Raw genomic sequence first — 20,696 nt, forward strand, 5'->3', positions numbered from 1 at the left:
TCGCCTATGCTGCAAAAAAGCTAGTAAATGTTCTTATTAAAGGAAGAACAGTATTCACAAGTAACAATATCTTGGTTGTCTGATAAATAAAATTACACTGTAAATGGAAGTCTTCAGGAGGAATATCACACTTATAAGAGCACCTACTGGTGATTTTCTCTCTTGGGATGTCATTAGGAGAGCACAAAAAATATAAAACAAACTATATTTCTACATATGATGAGAATGTAAAATGAAATGTTTGTCATTAACTCTAGCAAAGATCAGGACATAGGAAATATTTTATAAACTCACAAGGCAGAGCAGGTCAGCCATTCACTCTGTGCAGTGTAACTGTACAATAAAGTGTATGGTGCATTTTGTTGTTTTGTGTGTGTGTATGTATATATATATATATATATATATATATATATATATATCCCCCAATGGCCATACCATCTATCATTTAACATCCAAAGCCTGCTGAAAGAGTTAAACTGCAAACCTTCCTGATAATATGATCACAGAAGGAGGCTATTAATATGAAGTGTGTGTGGTGAAGTAATCTATAAAAATTGTTTCCAATTACATCCCTTCTGAAGAGACAATCTTCTTCTTCTTTCAGCTTTTTCCCAGTTAGGGGTCGCCACAGCAGATCACCTGTCTGCTCATGATTGGCAGTAGAGTTTTTACAGTGTTGAGTTGCCAGCCCGGCACCCAACCTTCCACAGAAGGCACACACATGCATACACTCACACCTAGGGCCAATTTAGAGTGTCCAATCCACCTACAGCATGTCTTTGGGATGTGGGAGGAAACCGGGGCACCCAGAGGAAACCCACGCAACCACAGGGAGGACATGCAGACTCCACAGAGAAGGCGCCCCAGCCAAGGATCGAATCGGAGAACCTCTTGCTGTGAGGCGACAATGCTAACCACTGCACCAAATTAATCTCCAGAGTGGATAACATCCTAAATAAAATGTGCATTGTTTTAATAGTAATGTGGAATAAAAAACAATCTACTTTAAACTGTTTCTTTGTCTCTTTACTATTAATTTGACATTATTATAGCAGTTAAGTGATATCCTCATGTCAGAACAAATGTATGACAGTTATTGCACCATTTTATGCATATCTCTGTAGCTTCCAGTATACTGTATTTCCTCTGGATTTATTTCTGCAGTATTTCTAATTTTTTTTTCTTTTACACAGCAACACGAGAATCAGCATTTGTTCATGCAATTGCATCTGCTGGTGTGGCTTTTGCTGTGACGAGAGCCTGTGCTGAAGGATCTGCTACTATCTGTGGTTGTGACACGCGACACAAAGGCCCTCCTGGAGAAGGCTGGAAATGGGGAGGCTGCAGTGAAGATGTGGAATTTGGTAGTATGGTATCTCGGGAGTTTGCAGATGCCCGAGAAAATAGGCCAGATGCTCGCTCTGCCATGAACAGACATAACAACGAGGCTGGGCGCACAGTAAGTTTCACTCCATTCTCCCTTCTTTCATCCTTTCTTTCAGTAACCATGTGCAATACTTTTTGATTCACCTTTTAAATTTCAAATATATTTTAAAATATGTGCTGTCATTAGTCAGTTATTCATTTATTTATTTCAATTTGTTAACCTGGGTTATCTCACTGACCATTTTCCGGCTTTGCCCAGGAGCGCAAATGCAAAATAAATAAAATAAAGAACCAATTGATGCAAATTGAGTACATGCAACAGTAACCTAGAAGAATATAAAGGGTAATATGCATTTACAATACATGTTAGTATGGGCAAGGAGACAAGTATTGGACAATGAAAATTCAGACGCATTTGCAATGCATCTTGACAATCACCAATACACAATTGCACAAGGTGCAAGGTTTGATTCTCACATGGGGTAATTGGGTAGGCTTAAAATGGCCCACAACAGCAGTTAGTCTAGTATTAATCTATGGTTGGGAGGGTGGCCTAATGGTTAAGGTGTTTTCCTTACAAACACAAGGTGCAGGGTTTGAGTCTCACAAGAGATAACTGGCTAGGCTTAAAATAGCTCACAAGGGCAGTTAGCTTAGTACTAACCTAGGAATAATGTGAATGCAAAGTGAGATAAAAAAATGCAGTTGTGTAAGTAAACTTATAACAGCAGATGCTTGAAAAGCTCACTGTTCCAGTACTCTATCTTATATAAAAATTTTGGCAGTACTCTACATTATATAAAAAGCCTGGCAAGGATCAGACATTCGATCAGCTTTTAAAATGTTAGGGCAGCTTTCACATACCTCTATGACTGTTAGAGCTCTAAGGCAAGATGGTATAAAAGCATATCTACTGATGAAAAAAATCACAGCTTTCTTGCCTCAGAAATAAGGGAGGCTAGAGCTCTGCTAAGAAAAAAAAGTACCAGGAGAAGGGGGAAAGCTAGGGACCCAAACCCTGGCATAAAACAACAAGGGGTAGGAGGGAGGGTGTTTGTACTCCAATAGTGAACTATTCGAACACCTACTGTTATAATACGTTTTCTTATAAAACCGTACTATGTTCATCATTAGATCACTTACAGTAGCTTAAGCTGTATGGGATGAATACCAAAGCTGGGTTATTATAGTTGTAGCAAACCCTGTCCTGGCCCTAGAGAAAGAATCAGATTTGTAGTGCTTGGTAAATGTGTGAAAAGAAGACCAAGTGGATGCCTCTAGAATATTTCTAACATTCACCATTTTCCAAAAGCAGCATAAGAAGCCATAGCCCTGGTAGAATAGGCTTTGACTTTGTCTGGAAGTGCCTTGTTATCATATGAATAACAAAATTGAAAGGCATGTGACAATCATTTGGAAACAGTCTACTTATGTACTGATTGTCCCTTTTTCTTGCCTTCATAAGAAATGGACAATTAATTAGAATTTATGAAATCCTTTGTCCTGTCAGTATAATATCCGCGTTGCCAGTGAACATTCTGAGTGTTCAAGATTTTGTATAACTTGTTTTTTTCCCCTTCGGTTCTTGAAACAAAATTGGGATAGGAAAGGACCGATTCAAAGTAAATTCTGAAACCACTTTAGACATAAAAAAAGTGTTGCTTCTCATAGACACCCTATTTTATGTAAAATAAGTTAGCCCTGAGTCACTATAAGTGCCTGAAACTCAGATAGTTTTCTTGCAGAAGTCAGAGCAATGAGTAACACTGTTTTCCATGGCAGAACTTTAAACCATCCTCATGAGCTGGTTCATAAAGAAACGTATAAGTTTCACCAGAACAAAGTTAATATCCCATGGAAGAGCCACCTGTTTCCCCTGTGGACAAACATGTAATAATCCTTTCAGAAATTGCTTCACGAGCGATACAGAAGAAAGGAGGATCCAAAGCAAACATGCAGAAATGGTCAAATGATGAATCTTAATGCAAAAGTAATTAAGGCCAGAGGATTATAACTCACAAAAATAGTGTAGAACCAAGAAGTTTCACCACCAACCAGGGAATCTTTTCCACTTAGCCATGTGTGATTCTCTAGTTGCAGGATTCTTTGCTTCCTTTAATATCTGCGGCAAATCTTCAGAGAATAGGTGATTAAAATGTATTAGAAATCTGTCATCCAGGCTGCGAGCTGTAGAACTTGAAGGTTGGAGTGAATCAGAGATTGACTTGTGTGAGCAACTTCATCCTGTAAGCAAGCAATGGAGAACCACTCTCACCTGGTCCAAAAGGAAGTTACCAGTACTATTTTTGAAGAATCCTTTTGGTTCTTTAAAAAATAACAAAAGTTATGTACTTGCCATAACAACAGATCCATGTTGACTGATTTTCGTCTCAGGTTGGACCTCTGCACTGATTTGAAGCTTCTTAGTTCATGCAGGTAAAAAAGTAGGTCTGGAAGGCAGTTTGTTAGGACTACTCACAAACAGGGTGTAAAAGAAAACTAGCTGGTCGCCAGATGCCTATCTCTGTCAATTTGGAAAGGGGTAGGAGGGAGGGAGGGAGATTGAACTCGATGAAAATCAGACAACATGGATCTGTCATTATAGTAAGTGTATAACATTTGTATCCAACGTTGGCTTATTTTCATCCAGTTCAACACATGGGACAGATTCCCAAGCTGTTTTACCTCGGTGATATCAAGGAAAGACATTCCTGAGAATGGTGGAACCAAAAGAAGAACGTGATCTGGACTTTACATCCAGTTTGCAATAAAACATAAGAGTGTGAACTGTTGACCAAGTTGCTTCAGTACAAATATCATTAATTGGGAGTCTACTAGTAAAGGTTGTATCAAAGCTATTTAGGTTTAGACTATAGGGACAAGCCCTTTTTATTATAGACAACAGAATGCAGTCTGATAACCATCTGGAAAGAGTAACCTTAGCAATTACTTTGCCTAATTTATGTCTTGAGAAAGCAACAAACAATTGATCAGACTTTCTGAGCTGTTTGGTCCTATGAAGATAAAATCTGAATTGGCATTGAATGCCCAGCATATGTAAAATGCATTCACCTTTGTTTGAGAATTTGGGAAAAAAGACTGGCAGATTTATTGACAGGTTTACATTTGTCTTAGATGCCAGTTTAGCAAAGAAAGATGTGTCAGTTCTCAAGGAAACTCTCTCTTTAAGGAATACCAGATAGGGGCATTTGCAAGAAAGGGTTTGTAACTCTGAAATCCATCTGGCTGATGTAACAGCCACCAGAAAAATTGTTTTCCAAGAGAGGAACTTCAAGTCAACTGATGCTGCTGGTTCACAACGGGGTTGAGTTAATGCTTGTAGCATGATAGTAATATCCTAGGGCGGTACTGGATCTCTGATAGGTGGTCATAAAAAGTTCCACTCAAATAATCTTTAGAGACTCTTAAGGAAACTATAGAATTGTCATTTTGCCCTATGTGGAAATTTCAGATTGCCACCATTTACACTTTGATTGTGAAATAACTACAGCCACTGTGGAAAAGTTCGGACAGGAATTCTAATATGGAAGGAATGGGAGTAGAAAATGGGTCTAAACCTTTTGATATAGCCAAATGGAAAATATTTTCCATTTGCTATGGTAGAGCTTTTTATTGGATTGTTTCTGAGAAGCTGATATGATCTGAAACAGTGATGCTGGGGACTTGGCATCTCTGGCTAAGGTTAGAACTGAAGGAACAAGTGGTTAATTTCATGGATCTCTGGTCCATGGGAGGAAATCCGGATGGATGTGTTAGTTGGTTTGGATACTGATCCAACATCCATGTTGGATGTACTAGCAGAGGCCGCAAGGAGGGAAACCTTGTTACTTGGGGCCAGAAGCAGGAAATGAGGATCACTCTGGCCTTGCACATTTTTGCTTTCTGAATGAATTTGTTCATTAATGGCAATGGGGGAAAAGCATAAAGGAGACCTGGAGCCCAACTGTGGACCAGAGTATCCCTTGGTGACTGTCTCTGGGGAGAAATCAGAGCAAAGTAACCGGTGCATTTGTTGTTTAAGTAGGATGCAAAGAGGTTGAAGTAAAGTTGGTCCCAGCAATGAAAAATCAAGGTTTTCACTGTTAGATTGAGGGACCACTCGTAAGGCATTAAGATAGTTCTGCTCAATTTATCTGCTAATACACTGGACGTCCCTGGCATATGCATTGTTATCATGCATTGTGAAGACATCATCCATTGCCAAACTCTCACAGCCTATCAACAAAGGGGATAGGAGCATGATGTCCATCGTGTTACACTGCTGCCGTCATTATACTTGGGTTATCCTGCCGTCAGGCGGTTCCCCAGTCGGCCTGAGTTCCAAAGTCTTGGCCCGGCGTCAGTTGCTGTCGCCTTCTCCCTGATGTCAGTGCGACAGGGGTATATAAGATGCAGCCGACGCCATTTTCTCCAGTCTTTTTTGCCGCGCGGTGCCCAAAGCAGAAGCAGTTCGCAAGTGCCGTTCAGCCGACTCCTGAGATTTTCATTCCAAATCCAGAACCGAAGTCTTCTACAAAGCTAAGTACCCCGTTGGGGAAACTTTTTCTTGCCTCAGACCGATGTCAGTAAAAGTTAATAACTGTATTTCTTGTAGGAAGCAAATACCTCATAAGGATTTCCACTCCTATTGTATTCCATGCCTAGGCCCAGACCACAACGTCACTGGTTGTCAGTTTTGTGCTAGGTTTATCAAGCGCACTGCTAAACGTCGGTTTGATTTTGCCCGACATTATTTTGGCAGAAAATTCAATGACACCATGCCGTCGGAACTTCCAACGACCGGAATACATAAAAAGCGCAGACAAGGACAGGCATCCGAGGCCCAAAACTGATGACGAGGCCTCTTCTAGGACGGTCGCCGGTTCACTGGTTTTCAGCGAGGCACCTACGCAGCCCCTGACGACTACTTCCACAGAACTACAGACCGCCTCCGACTCCCACATGGAGCTGGCTGGGCCTTCGGATGCTCTAGGTTTTTAGCCTACCGAAATTAACCCTTCTGAGGGAACCGAAGTAGCTGAGCAATCCACAGCTTCAGAGGGTGTCTTCAGACCTACCCAGTTAACCATTAAACCCTCTGCTAAGTCTAAGGACCCCTTAAAAACAAAGAAACAGATACAGCATTCTCCAGGGCAGGCTTCCATGCCTAAGAAACAAATGCTCAAAATGGCCGAAGACCTAATCACCCCGATCAGGGGGTCGCATCCCCCTCCTGATAAAAGGCCCAGACAGGATGCAGACTATGAATCTTCCGACCAGGTGTCCATTTCTTCAGATTCATCCTCAGACCTAGGATATTCTTTACCCCCTTATGAAGATTCTGATGCTGAGGGATCAATTCCATCAGCCTCTCCACCTGAGGACTACTCCTTTGGGGAGACCTTACATACCATGAGGGATCATTTCGATTGGGAAGGCCAGGATTACTCAGAATCCAAGAAAAGGCTCAGAGACTTCCTTTTATTGCCTCAACACAGACCCCTGGCTATTCCGCCAGTGTTAGATATTGTGGATGATGTGTACACTGAATCCAGCTTAAACCCTGACTCCTTACCACCAGCCCCAGTTAAACCTGATAGATATTACAGAGTCCCTGACTCTCACAAACTTCTGTATAAAAGCCCTGTTGCTGACCCTGAAACTATTTCACAGGGACCCAAAGGGATTAAGACCTCATCAGCAAAAAAAACCAGTTCCCTTTGACAGAGATTCCAAAGCATTAGACAGATGGGGAAATAAAGTATATACGTCTGCAACTTTAGCAATGAGAGCCTTAAATTGCCAGTTTCACATGCTAAAATATCAGCAATTTTTGATGTCTCAATTGAAACAAAAGATGCTTCCAGATTCAGATCCTCCTAATTTTAAAGAAATGCAGGATTTATTGCATGCAGCTGAACAAGTAGGAAAACATACTTTGCAATGTGGGTTTGATTCCTTACAGGCCTCCTGTAGAGCAGCAGTTACAGGCTCTGTCATTAGAAGGCATGCTTGGTTAAAAGAACATACCTTACCAGATCATGTTAAAGCAAAATTATTGGATGCACCTTTGCAGCGGGATGTGTTGTTTGGAGTTAAGGCAGAGGAGGTATTAAAGAAGATGGAGGATAAGGCAAAATTTATGCAAACGGCGAAGGATTTCTTACAGGTTCAGCCTCCTCGTTTTAGCAGAAATTGGCCAACAAAGAATTGGTCCTTTCCAGTTACAGACAGACCTCAAAGGGGCAGATACAGATGTCCAAGAGGTAGATGTAAAGCACAACGTCCTTACAGGCCTCGACAATAGGGTACACCAGGCCAGAAAGAAGGGGAAGACAGGCCACAACCTTATAAAAAGCAGCCTCAGTGACTTCCCACTACAGCTGCCAAACCGCTCTCTCTTGGTAGCACCCTTAGGAGGAAAACTGGCACTTTTCTATCACAATTGGCATTGCATCACCAAAGACAAATGGGTTCTCAACATTGTATCTCAAGGTTACAGGTTCCACTTTCACACTCTGCCAAGGTTAAAAGGAATGCCAAATCTGCCACCAAATCAATGGGCAGAGGCTCAAAAACAAATTACAGCACTCATGGACATGAGAGCTATTCAAAAGGTACCACCACAGGAGCAAGGACAAGGATTTTATTCAAGACTCTTTCTGGTTCCCAGAAAGGACAACACCTGGAGACCCATTCTGGATCTTTCTTCTCTAAACACTTACCTGGATGTTCCGAAATTCAAAATGTTGACACTACAGCAGCTTCTTCCCATGCTGGGCAAGAAAGCTTGGCTCGTGACTTTGGACCTCAAGGAGGCATACCTGCATGTCCCTATCAGACAAAACTGCAGAAGATACCTCAGATTTCTAGCTGGTTCAATGCACTATCAATTCTCTGCACTGCCCTTTGGCTTATCTACTGCGCCCAGGGTCTTCACAAAGTGCCTGGCACCAGTAATTGCATTTTGCAGGCAAAAGGGAATTCAAATTTATCCATACCTGGATGACTGCCTGATTCAAGCAGAGAGCAAGGACATTCTTCTAATGCATCTGGCGTTCGTAAAAAAGTTATTAAGTTGCCTGGGGTACACAGTAAACGAAAAGAAATCGAAACTAGTGCCCTTGCAACAGATAATATTCCTGGGTGCCAGCTTGAACACAACGGCCCAGATGGCTTCTCAAGCCAGACAAGCAAGGACAACTGACTCAATACTTTCAATTGTTGGCAACAACAAAGACCCAACTCCCTGCAAGAAAAATTCTGCAGGCCTTGGGCTACATGGCATCTTGCATACTACTAATTCCATATGCCAGACTGCATATGAGGAAAGTACAATGGTACCTAAAGAGTGTATGGTCTCAACACTGTCAAAGTTTGGAAACAGTTATACCACTAATTCCTTGCCTTCAACAGGAGTTTTGATGGTGGGCTCAAGCTTGTCACCTCAACAAGGGACAGCCTTTTACTCAACCCACAGCCAGGCAAACACTGACAACAGATGCATTGGATTACGCCTGGGGAGCACACATGGCAGGAAAATGTATTCAGGGTGAGTGGCCCACAGAGCAAAGGCATCTTCACATCAATCAAAAAGAGATGCTAGCTGTACAAAATGCCCTTATAGCTTTCAAGGACCTGCTGCATCCAGGACAACTACTACTAAAGACAGACAACACCACAGTTATGTGGTACATAAACAAGCAAGGAGGCACACACTCCTACCCCCTCTGCAGACAAGCCATGACCTTGTGAAACACAACTCTAGACTACCAAGTTCATCTGCAAGCACAATTCCTGCCAGGAGAGAAAAACACACTGGCAGACGACTGAGCAGAAACGTCATGGATCCCCAGAAATGGGAATTGAATCCACAAATATTCAGAATGATAACACAAAAATGGTGGAGCCTGGACATAGATCTGTTTGCATCCCCAATGAACTGCCAGCTACAGAAATTCTGCACAAGGAGTTACCATCCACAAGCATGGAAAGTGGATGCCATCTCATTCAGCTGGAAAAACCTGCAAGTATACGCTTTCCCTCCTTTACCTCTCCTTCTAAAGGTACTCATAAAAGCCAGGCAAGAAGAGCCAAAGATGATCCTGATTGCACCAGAATCCACGCCAGCACTGGTACCCAATCTTAAAGAACTTAGCACAAGAACCACCCTGGATTTTGCCTCAAATCCCACATTTGCAGACACAGCACAACAATCAGATACTTCACAGCCAGCTAAAGACCTTAAACCTAGCTGCATGGAAAATTCCTTAGTCAAGCCAGCAATGCCTCTCTCCAAAGCTGTTATGGATGTCATTCTAGAGGCCAGAAGGCCTAGCACCAGGAAAGCCTACTCGGATAAATGGAAGAGATTCTGTGCTTGGAACCAGGCGCACAGCCTTGACCCTCTTGTCCTAATCATTCCTCAGATACTTCAATATTTAACTGAGATGCTGGACAAGGGCCTCTTCTTCTCATCCATCAAGATCCATGCCTCAGCCATTTCTGCTCATTACAACACAGATCCACCATTTTTTTCTAATCCTTTGCTCAAGCAGTACCTCAGAGGGGCTAAAAACATAAGACCGCCCCGTAGGGCACCTACCCCAACTTGGGACCTCAACTTTGTTTTGGAAAAATTAACTTTACCTCCTTTTGAGCCAGCTAACACAGCAGAATTAAAATACATCTCTTGGAAAACTGCTCTGCTACTGGCAATAACATCAGCACAAAGAGTTTCAGAATTACAGACACTAATGGCAGTGGAACCTTTCCTCATTTTCCACCAGGACAGGGTGTCTTTAAGAACTAACCCTACGTTTATGCCAAAGGTGGTATCAAGTGTGGCTCTAAACCAAACTATTCACTTGCCAACTTTCTATCCAAAACCACAGAACAAAGGGGAGAGGCTACTACATTCTTTGGACATTCACAGGCAGTTACGCTTCTACTTGGACAAAACCAAAGCTTTCAGAAAATCTGAGCAATTATTGGTAGCATATGCTGCAGGAGCACAGGGAAAAGCCATTTCAAAACAGACTGTCTCAAAATGGATAGGACATTGTATACATTTCTGCTATAATCACCATGGGAAACCTGTACCTAGCAGCATTAGATCTCACTCCACCAGGGCAACAGCCACTTCAACTACCTACCTCAGAGGAGTACCTACCAAGGATATTTTTGAAGCAGCAACAAGAAGTTCTGTGCATACCTTCACCAAGCATTACCATTTGCCTTTATACTCCAAATCCAGAGCTGGCTTCGCCACTGCTGTGCTGCAGGGCCTTATAGCCACCCCTAATGCCTTATAGAACCAGCCTCCCTACCTCAGCTTTGGGATTCCACCCAAGTGTAATGACTGCAGCAGTGTAACACGATGAACATAGTACAGTTTTGTACCTACCATAAATGTAGATGTTCGAGTGTAGCAGTCCAGGTTGCCTTCCCTCCTTCCCCTCTTACTTGCTGGTACGTACCTATGTCCTCTACCCTTTACTACCTATGGAGAGTATTTGCTGGTAACTGAAAGTTGTTGTTTGCTTTTCTTATGTTTGTTTTATTAGCAATTTGAATTGCCTACCTATTTGGGGGCACCTGACATCTGGGGCAAGAAAAACTGAAGAAAATGGCATTGGCTGCATCTTATATACCCCTGTCGCACTGACGTCAGGGAGGAGGCGACAGCAACTGACGCTGGACCAAGACTTTGGAACTCAGGCCAAGTGGAGAACCGCCTGATGGCAGGATAACCCAAGTGCAATGACTGCAGCAGTGTATACACTCGAACATCTACATTTATGGTAGGTACAAAACTGTACTTTCCTCCCTGTTTGTTGATGTACCAGACTACTGCCATGTTGTCTGCCTGTATGGAGATCACACCCTTTGTGAGAATATCCTGGAATGTGCGCAGTGCTGGGAGGACTGCCCTCATCTCCAAGATATTGATATGAATATTGACCTCCAGAAGTGGCAAAGTACCTTGGACTGCTCACCCTTCAAAATGTCTCCCCCCAGCAGGGCGATGTCTATGGTTACTACAGCAACAGGTGGATCCATATGGAATGGGCATTCTTCTGTCACTGAAGGAGATTTTATCCACCAGGAGATGTGTTGTCTGCAGACTTGAGTGATGCCAGTTTTCATATACAGAGGATGAATGCTTTGAGACCACTGAAGTACTATCATGTGAAATCTGGCTAGTGGGACCATTTAGAATGTAAACACCATCACACCTAAAAGCCAAAGAATCAACATTGCTAGAGGAGAAGAGTGATGAAGTATCTGCCTAGCTGTGAGGTGCAGAGAGAGCATGCTGGGGTAGGGTAGGCTGGCAATCTGTAGTACTGAGCCCTGGTGGCAACTGATAAATTATGTCTGCTGTGTTGGAGGTTAGGTGGCTTTTGGGTAGGTTGATTGTAATTCCAATATTTTTCATTAAACGGAGTAGAAGGTCCAGATGATGTAACAGCAGATTCCTAGAGGTAGAGTTAGGAGCCAATTGTTGCGATATGGGAAAACTTAGAACACTAGCAGGTATAGTTGCGCTGGCACCACTGCCATTATCTTGGTAAACACCCTGGGGGCTGTGGTGAGACCAAAGGACAGTGTTCTGTGTTGATAATGACTGGCTCCCAGCCAGAAACAGAGGAATCTCCTTGGCCACTTCTCTATCTTCACGTGATAGTATGCTTCCTGGAGATCTATGGAGAACATCCAACTCTCTTTCCTGGGTAGTGGGAAATGGACTAAATCATGTCCATTCAAAATTTTGTCTGTTTTACAAACTGATTTAGATGACGCAGATCCAAAATGGGTCAGATGTCCCCTATTTTCTTGGGTACTAAAAAGGACTTCAAATAGACTCTGGACTCTAAGTTGTCTTTGGGGACTGGTATGATGACTCTTTCTTGGCAGCTTTGAAATGTCTGCTGCTGTGGGTTCCCATTGACTGGGTGAAACTTTGGGAAGTCTCTTCTTTTTATTTTAGAAAAGGAAAAGGGAATTGAATGGCATCTGGAAATTATGTTTAGTACCTAAGCATCTGTTATATTTTGCCAGGCTTGCAGGTGCATGGATACATGCCCCTTGACTGCCTCCAGAGTACAGCAATCAGGCAACCCTTCAGGAACACTGATAGGGCTTTTTGCTAAAGGGACCGAGAAAGCCCAGGTTGTGTGGTCCGTCTCTGCCAAAAGGGTGATGTTCACTGTTACCTCCTTCTCTGCCATGACAAGGTCTATCCCCAAGGCTATTGTGATAAAACATTGGTGACTTGCAGAACCACATCTTCTTTCCAGTCTTTAATTCCTTGAAAAGGTTCTCTTGTGGGGTGGAAAAACAGATTCCCACTATAGAGAAAGTTTTGCCATCTTACTGTGTGTCTTTTACTTCAGGTCCAAAGAGCACTGAGCCATCAAAGGAGGCATTAGCAAAGGACATCTTAGAGTATTCTGTGAAATGACAAAGGTGCATCCAGGAATGCTGACGCATGGTAATGCTGGTGCTTGATGCCCTAACTGTGCCATCAGCTGCATTGGAGAGCAGTCACATGGCTACATTGGAAGTAGATTGGAGGGTAGAAAACTGGAAGACCACGGACTTCTGAACATCCACAGGCAGATTACCTGAGAGAGACTTGGAAAGCTCTTTGGTCAAGTCTCTCTGAAATCTAGTGATATGAATAAAATAATCCAGTGGTTTGAGTGCAAAAGTTGCTGAAGTCTATGTCCATTTCCCAAGCCTGTCATTAGCTCTAGACTCCCTGTAAGAGGGATGGACCAAGGAACCTTCCTCCAATTCCCTTTTAGTGGCTGCTGCTACCACCATAGTGTCCATCAGTTAAACTTTGCTCCATTGCTTCATATCTTTTGGTGCTACCAATATCTTGTCATTTGTTTGAGAATTGGTTGCACCACATCAGGGTCCTTCCACACCTGTTGAGCCATGAGGTCAATAAGGGGGTCAATGGGTGGTGCTACCCAGGACAATGCTGAGCAGGAACCAAAGACTTCCAAGAACACAGACTCATCAAGTGAAGGGTTCTTGGTGGACCATTCCCCTCTCTGCTTCATCATTTCAAGAATTTCACCAAAGATGACATCTTCTGAGGGAGATCTAGGAGAGTCTTCACCTTCACCCAAATTCATGTCATCAGTGAAAGATTTTGGAGATGAGTCTATGTGCTTTCACTTGCATGTCTGTTTCTTATGAACTGGTGATGGCAGGAGATCAGAAGGTTCCAAATCAGACTTGGATCTAATATAGCACACAGTCTCGGAAGCCAGTGGTAGAGACTGTCCCGTCTGACAGAGTGGTGGGACACAGAAGCAGAATCCTGTTGGGGTTTGGATGGAACTGAGCAGGATGGAAGGGCTTCTTCCTTCAGCATCTCCAGAACTCTGTCAAAAGCTTTGAAGGCTGAAGTCGTTGTCAAGTCCTTCTATCCAATGACAGAACATATACTTTGGTACTGATTGGCCTTGACGCTGAAGCCCACTTCATATCTGAGGTATCGAGTACAGAGGCCCCGAGGGGGAGGGATGGCTCTGACAAGTTTGGCATCCACATGTCCCCTCCAACCCTGTCACTGAGGCTTCAGCTCCGATTCTCTTCTTGGTCCAAATGTATTGGTGTCAAAAGAGAAAGGGATGCTCTTGAAGTCAAAGTAGCTCAGACTGTTGGCTCCAACAAAGACACCATGGGGCAGGTCGGATCCAGGGTAGTCTGGTCAGAAAGGCAGAACAGGACCTGAGAAATAAGAGGAGTTAGCTGGGCCAGTACTTGGCACGCTCCCAGGGGATAGCACCAAGAGAACCTCAAGCTGGATTTGCATTCTGAGAAACTTCTGCATAATCCTGTTGATGTCTTGTTCACTTAGGCTTCTGCATGACTGGGTAGAAAAAGCCAGTGAAGGTAGAGTTGAGAATCTCCGTACCTGAAGTATAGTGGAATGTAACCTTGGGCTCCCTGAGTTCAGAGAGAAATCGGACCGAGGAGAAGATGGACAGACCTGACAGAATGTCAGCTCTGAGCTTCTAGGAGTTTTCAGATGTGGCCCAACCATCACCATCGAATCTGGAGAACGTTTCTTGGATTTTTCATATACTGCTTTATCTTTCTTTTCTGACTCACTTTTGTCTTTCTCTTTTCCTTTTCTTTTGGTTTGTCTTTGGGTCTGTTTTTGTCCTGTTTCCTAGCTGAGGTAGCAGCAGCAGAGGAGCTAGATCCTGTAGAAATTGAAGACCCAGTCTGTACAGGGAGGAGGTCCTTGACTATGAGTTTCTTTCTCCTAGTCTGAGGTGCCCTAGAACTAAAGCAAAAGCACAGGCTTGACATTCAGTATCAAGATGGACAGTGCCCAAACAATACATACACAATGAATGGGGATCCTGAGGAGGAAGTTTGTGCCCACAGTCAGTACACTTTTTCTATCCCTAACTGTCCGACATGATTAAGTTATCTAACTTAGCAACTATAACAAATTATCAGAAAAAAGGCACTCTGGAACTACAAAAAACCCTAGCAGTTGCTACTCTTTCCTATAAGGAAAAACACACTCCAAGTCATCTACTAAGACTACAGCTAAAAACAACATGCAAAAATGTAAATGCTATTCCACTACACTGATAAGTACCACTACCCTAATAACTACCATTTTAAGCCTTATCTAATATTCTAATCCTAGAAAACTACACACAACATAATTAGTACTTTAAATCTATTAACTAAAGCTAGAGAGACAAGTCTTTTGGTAGGGAAGAGGAGAAAGGAGTTATAAATCAAAGGATTTAAAACTGTTCCCTGAGCCCTTGTGGAACACATCTGAAGTCTTCAGCTGGCAAATGAGACTTGAGGTACGAAGGTGGAGTGGAGAAAATTATTAGTAGTGGAAGTGTCAAAGCCCTGGATCCAACAAGCTTCAAAATCAGTACTGAGGTTGGATCTGATCAGACCCAACAACCACTGTGTTGAATCAGATGTAAACAGACAACAGTGGATCTCTGGTTGTCAGAGAAAAGGGTGAAAAAGATTACAAGAGAATTCCTGCCCATGGGAATGAAAAGGCATCTGTTTTCCAACACTTTCTGCAGAGAATCCTGGAGCAGAACTTCTTTAACTGTCTTTTGTGAATGGAGGCAAATAGATGTACTTGAGAAGTTCCCCTACAAGTGATGATTTCTTGGAAGACCCTGGGATCCCAGGATCTAACTTCCATTTGCGGAGGTCTAGCCTTTTCCTGCTCAGCGTGTCTGTCACAAAGTTCTGCTCTGACAGAATATACATAGATTGTAGGGATAGACTATGCTGAGCTAACAATTAATCTGCAAAGGGGAAGATCTGGTCCTTTGTTTGTTTATATACCACAAGATTGTGGTATTGTCTGTAATGACTAACAGAGGTCCTGCAACCCAGATATGCTTTTGTAATTTGAGATCATTTAATAATTCCATTTCTTTGTTGTTTATGTGCTACTTTTTGTCATGATGGTTTCACAGAACCTTGCACTTTCACCCCTTTGGAAACACCCTCCAATGCTAAACATTTAAACAAGGCTTTGTAAAAAAAAAAAAAAAAAAAAAACACATTCTTCTTTCAATCCCATAGATAAAAGGGTAGGAGTGGATATATGCTTATGAGTACTCTCCCTGGGAGTGCCCACAGAAAAGAAGCACTCTGACATGTGGTCATCTCTCTGGGAATCCGATTTCACAGTCCAGCTCTATAATGAAATGGCATCCACCTTCCTCCACTCCTTGCAAGAGTAGATCTCCCCTGCATGAAGTGGACCTACAGGTGTCTTGAAAGATGTGCTTGTCTCTTAGGGGCTTTTCAAGGACCAATGACAGAGGAGTCCACAGAAGGCAACAGATAATCAGAGGACTCAGATAAGGTCGCAGTGGTACCACCTGCCAAAGGTCTGAGCAAAGAGGAAGCCTGAAATTAAACCAATGCTTTTCTGAATACTTTTCTCTTCTTGGGGACATGAGGGGGAAATGTACAAGGAACCAAGACCCTGCTCCATGATCTTATGGGTCAAAGTCTTCAACTTTTGATTTTCTAAATGTGCTATAAACCTAAACAACAAAACGAGCACTGGAACTGGATCTTCCAAAATAGAAACATCCCAGACAAAACAAGAACCAGGCCGCCTGAAGCTCTCTCCCAAACCACATTTAATAAAGTCAATAAAACAAACACTGCGGTAGCAACAACACAATAATAACATTTAAAAAAATTAAAAATGAAAACTCTCCACAGGGATTTTTCTAAATGTAGTAAAAGAGAAAGTACAGTTGTGGAAGTAAACTTACCATTAACAGTACATTTTTTAATAGATCACTGTTGGAATAGCTGCACCCTCTCTCCACTGCTCTACTGCAACAGTGATCTGTTTATACATCTACTGTAATATGTGTATTGTAGATCACTTCTGTAGTAGCCTAAGCTATATAGTATAAATACCTGAGCTTACAAAAAAATGGAGAAGGAAGAAGAATGAGAGCCAAAGAGCCCCTGGAGAATACTACTTGCAAAGCCTGCTCTGGTCCTAGACAAATAATCTACCTGAAGCACTTGGTAAAGGTGCTCCTCATACCAAAAAGCCACTGAAGTAGCCAAAGCCAAGATAGACTGAGCCCTGACCTTGCTTGAAAGTAACTTGTTATTGTGAGATTAAAAAGTATTATGTGACAACTGTTGAGAAATTATCTGTTTAGCAACTGAGTGTCCATTTTCTTTCCTTTAAAGGAAACAAACAGCTGATCAGCAAGTCCTGGAAAGAAAACAATGAGATTAATAAAGTCTCGCAGTATAACTCTGAGGCAACCTGGGCATAAAGGAAGAATTTATTCACAAATTTCTCTATTATTAAAGAAAAAAGAGATAGTTATGACTCATCATAAGATCTTTTAACTCAGACCCCCTTTTTGCAGAAGTCAAAGCAAAGATTCTTATAGGATAAGAACTTTGCTCAGTCTCATGAGCAGGATCAAAAGGAAACAGTGCAAGTTTTACCAGTACAACATTATGATCTTAAGAAGAAGCAACCTACCTTCTAGGTGGATGTAAATGTAAAACCTCTTACAGAAACTGTTTTGCTTGATGAAGGGTAGAAATGACTGGATCTAAGGGTAGACAAGCAGAGGTGGAGTAAAAAAAGTTTGATAAAAAAGTAAGGCCAGAGATAGTAACCCGCATAAGTACTGTAGAACCAAGGAGTATGAGCCTCAAAAAGTGCCCTGGTTCTTGGTTTGGTACCAACTATTACTTACCCATATATGATTTTCTAATAGCAGGTTTCTTTGCCTCCTTTAATACCTGCTGCATATCCTCAGAAAAAGGTGCCTAAAAGGTAATGCAATTGTATCATCTAGGCAATCACTTGAACAAGTTAAAGACTGGGGTCTATCAAACAACTCTTCTTGTGTGAGTAAGTCCCTTGGGCATTTTCAAAAAAAAAAAGGGAAAAAGAACAGTTGTGCAAGTAAATTTACCATAACAGTAGATGTTCTAACAGACCACAATTTTTCTCACAAAAATGATAATAAATAAGGAAATCTGTGCAGGAACCCAAGACTAGCTATCAGCCAAAAAGGGGTCTGACAAGTAGTTAGTGGAGTGATAACTCACAAGACCACAATTCCTGACCTTTAGCTACAGATATTGATGTAAAAGTAATTTCTTTTTTCTTAGAAAATAAGATTTGCAAGGAAATCCCCTAAGGGAACCATGACCCAACATGTAGGATTCTGTGGTACAACTTCTAGTGACCGCTGCTAAAAAAGACCAGATCTGTCCTGAAACATAAAAGTTTAGTAACAGTTCTAATGTTGCTTTTAAAGACACTTGAGAAATAATATTATTATTAAAAACTGTTTTCTGTAGGTTAAAGCTGCTTGACAAGAAAACTGTGATAAAATATAGATATCTATACTTATTCAAAAATGTGTAAATATGTAAGTACATAACTTTTATATCCAATGATGTCTATTTTCATCTGATTGAACCTTGAAGACCGATTCCTAAGCAATTTATTACCTGGGTGGTATCAAGGAAGGCTGTTCTGAGGATTGTGGAACCAAAAGAAGAACGTGATTTAGACTGTACATCCAATTTATAATGAGGCACAAAGGTATGAGCCAGCGACCAAGTTGCTGCTGCACAAATATCATCAATATGGAGCCTATTCATAAAGCTCATAGAGGTGGCCATTGCTCTTGTGGAATGAGCTTTGAGTTTTGCTTGCAAGGATAAACCTGTTTTTGTGTATACAAATGAAATACATTCTGATAACCATCTTGAAAGAGTAACTTTAGATGCCCCTTTACTCAGTTTTGCCCTAAAAAAGGCCACAAATAGCTAGTCGGACATTCTGAAGTATTTTGTTCTATGGAGATAGAATCTGAGTTGGCAAAACATATTGCCCTTTATTTGAAAATTTGGGAAATACTGGTAGATCAACAGATTGGTTCAGATTTTCTTTGGGTGTCACCTTAGGGAGGAAAGATGACTTAGTTTTTAAGGACACTCTGTCTTTATGGAAAATCAAATGAGGAAGTTTACAAGAAAGAGCTTGTAGCACCACAATCTGTTTGGCTAAAGTGACCGCAACCAGAAAAATTGTCTTCCAAGAAAGAAAATTTAAATCCTCTGAAGCTGCTGGTTCAAAGGGAGGCTGATTCGAGGCTTGAAACAGGATTGTGATATCCAAAAGAGGCACCAGATCCCTAATTGGAGTTCTTAGTAGGAATGTCCCCTTGAGAAAGGCTTTGGAAAATTTTAGGGATGCTGTAGCAGTATTATTTTGTCCTATGTGAAAATTAGAAATGGCAGCCATTTGCCCTTTGTAAAACTGGAATCACTGTGTAAGAGTTGTGACAAAACTTCCAAGACAGAAGGAAGAGGTAATGAGAAATGATCTATGCCCTTTGATAAGGCCCAAACAGCAAAAAATTTTCCATTTGCTATGGTAGATCTTTTTGATGGATTCTTTCTGAAAAGCTGAGATAATGTGAACAACTGATGCTGATAGCCTGGCATCTCTAGCTATGGTCAAAACTGGAGCCAAATGGTCAATCTCATGGATTTTTGGTCCAGAGGAGGCAGATGCAAAAGATATGGATGCTGATCCGACATCCATGGTAGATGTACTAGATGAGGCCACTGAAAAGGGGAAACAGACTTGTCAGGGCCAAAAAAGGTGCAGTGAGGATCAATTTGGTCTTGCACTTTCCTGCTTTCTGAGTAAATTTGGTTATTACAGGTATAGGAGGAAAGGCATATAAGAGATCTGGGGCCAATTTGTGAACTAGAGCATCCTTTAGTGGCTGTCCTTGTGGAGGGGTTAGGACAAAGTAATCGCTGCATTTGTTGTTTATGTAAGATGCAAAGAGGTAGCAGCAAGGTAGCCCCAGTGGCTGAGAATTTGTGTTGCCACTACCTGGCTGAGGGACCTCTTGTGAGGCATCAGAATGTTCCTGCTGAATTTGTCCAAAAATACATTGGAAGTCCCTGGGATATGCATTATTGTCAGGAATTGATGTGATAATATTGCTGATTGCCACACTCTAATGGCTTCCCAACAAAGAAGATAGGAGTGGATTACTCCTGTTTGTTGATATACTAGACTACTGCCATATTTTCTGTCTGGACAAATCACAACCTTGTGGAGGAATTCCTGTAAGGCCAGCAATTCTAGGTTGACTGCTCTCATCACCAAGATGTTGATGTGACCTTGGACTGTCCTCCTTTCAAAATGCCCCCATCCTGTTAGCTCCGGTTCAGCATATCTTTAACTTTTGGTCAAAAAAGTGTGGAAACATTATTAAATGGGGCATTGACAAAGGGCGTCTTGAAGATTTCCACAAAATTGCAAGATGCATTCAAGTGTGCCGGTGCATCATGATGTCAGTGCCTGCTACTTAGCTGTGCCATCAGCTGCATTAGATAGCAGAGGCATGGTCATGTTTGACATAGATTGAAGGGTAGATAGCCGGGTGTCCACAGTCTTTTGAACATCTACTGGCAGGTTATCTGATAGTGACTTGGTAAGTTCTTTGGTTAAGTTTCTCGAAGTGTGTGATGTGGGATAAATAGTTCAGCACTCTGAGGGCAAATGTTGCTGAAGCATATGCCGATTTCTCAAATCTGTCCAGTGCCCTTGATTTCCTATTAGGGGATGGACATAGTAACTTTCTTTGGACAGTTCCTTCTAAGTGGCTGCTACTACAATCATGGCATCTACTGGTGAACATTTGCTCCAGTGCTTCCTATCCTTAGGGGCTGCCAATATCCTATCTGGCTTT

The 20,696-nt window shown here is 42.0% G+C and overlaps 1 protein-coding gene across 1 annotated transcript in view; it reads left to right on the forward strand.

Moving 5' to 3' along the window:
• WNT3A (Wnt family member 3A) overlaps positions 1-20,696 on the forward strand; it is a 461,598-nt gene that overhangs the window by 384,348 nt on the left and 56,554 nt on the right. Inside the window, exon 3 of the mRNA XM_044066035.1 lies at positions 1,194-1,459. Coding sequence (XP_043921970.1) covers positions 1,194-1,459 — 266 coding nt within the window. The remainder of the gene's footprint in view (positions 1-1,193; positions 1,460-20,696) is intronic.

This window comes from Protopterus annectens, chromosome 3.part0 (assembly GCF_019279795.1).
Source record: "Protopterus annectens isolate FY-2018-M chromosome 3.part0, PAN1.0, whole genome shotgun sequence".
NCBI lineage: Eukaryota > Metazoa > Chordata > Ceratodontiformes > Protopteridae > Protopterus > Protopterus annectens.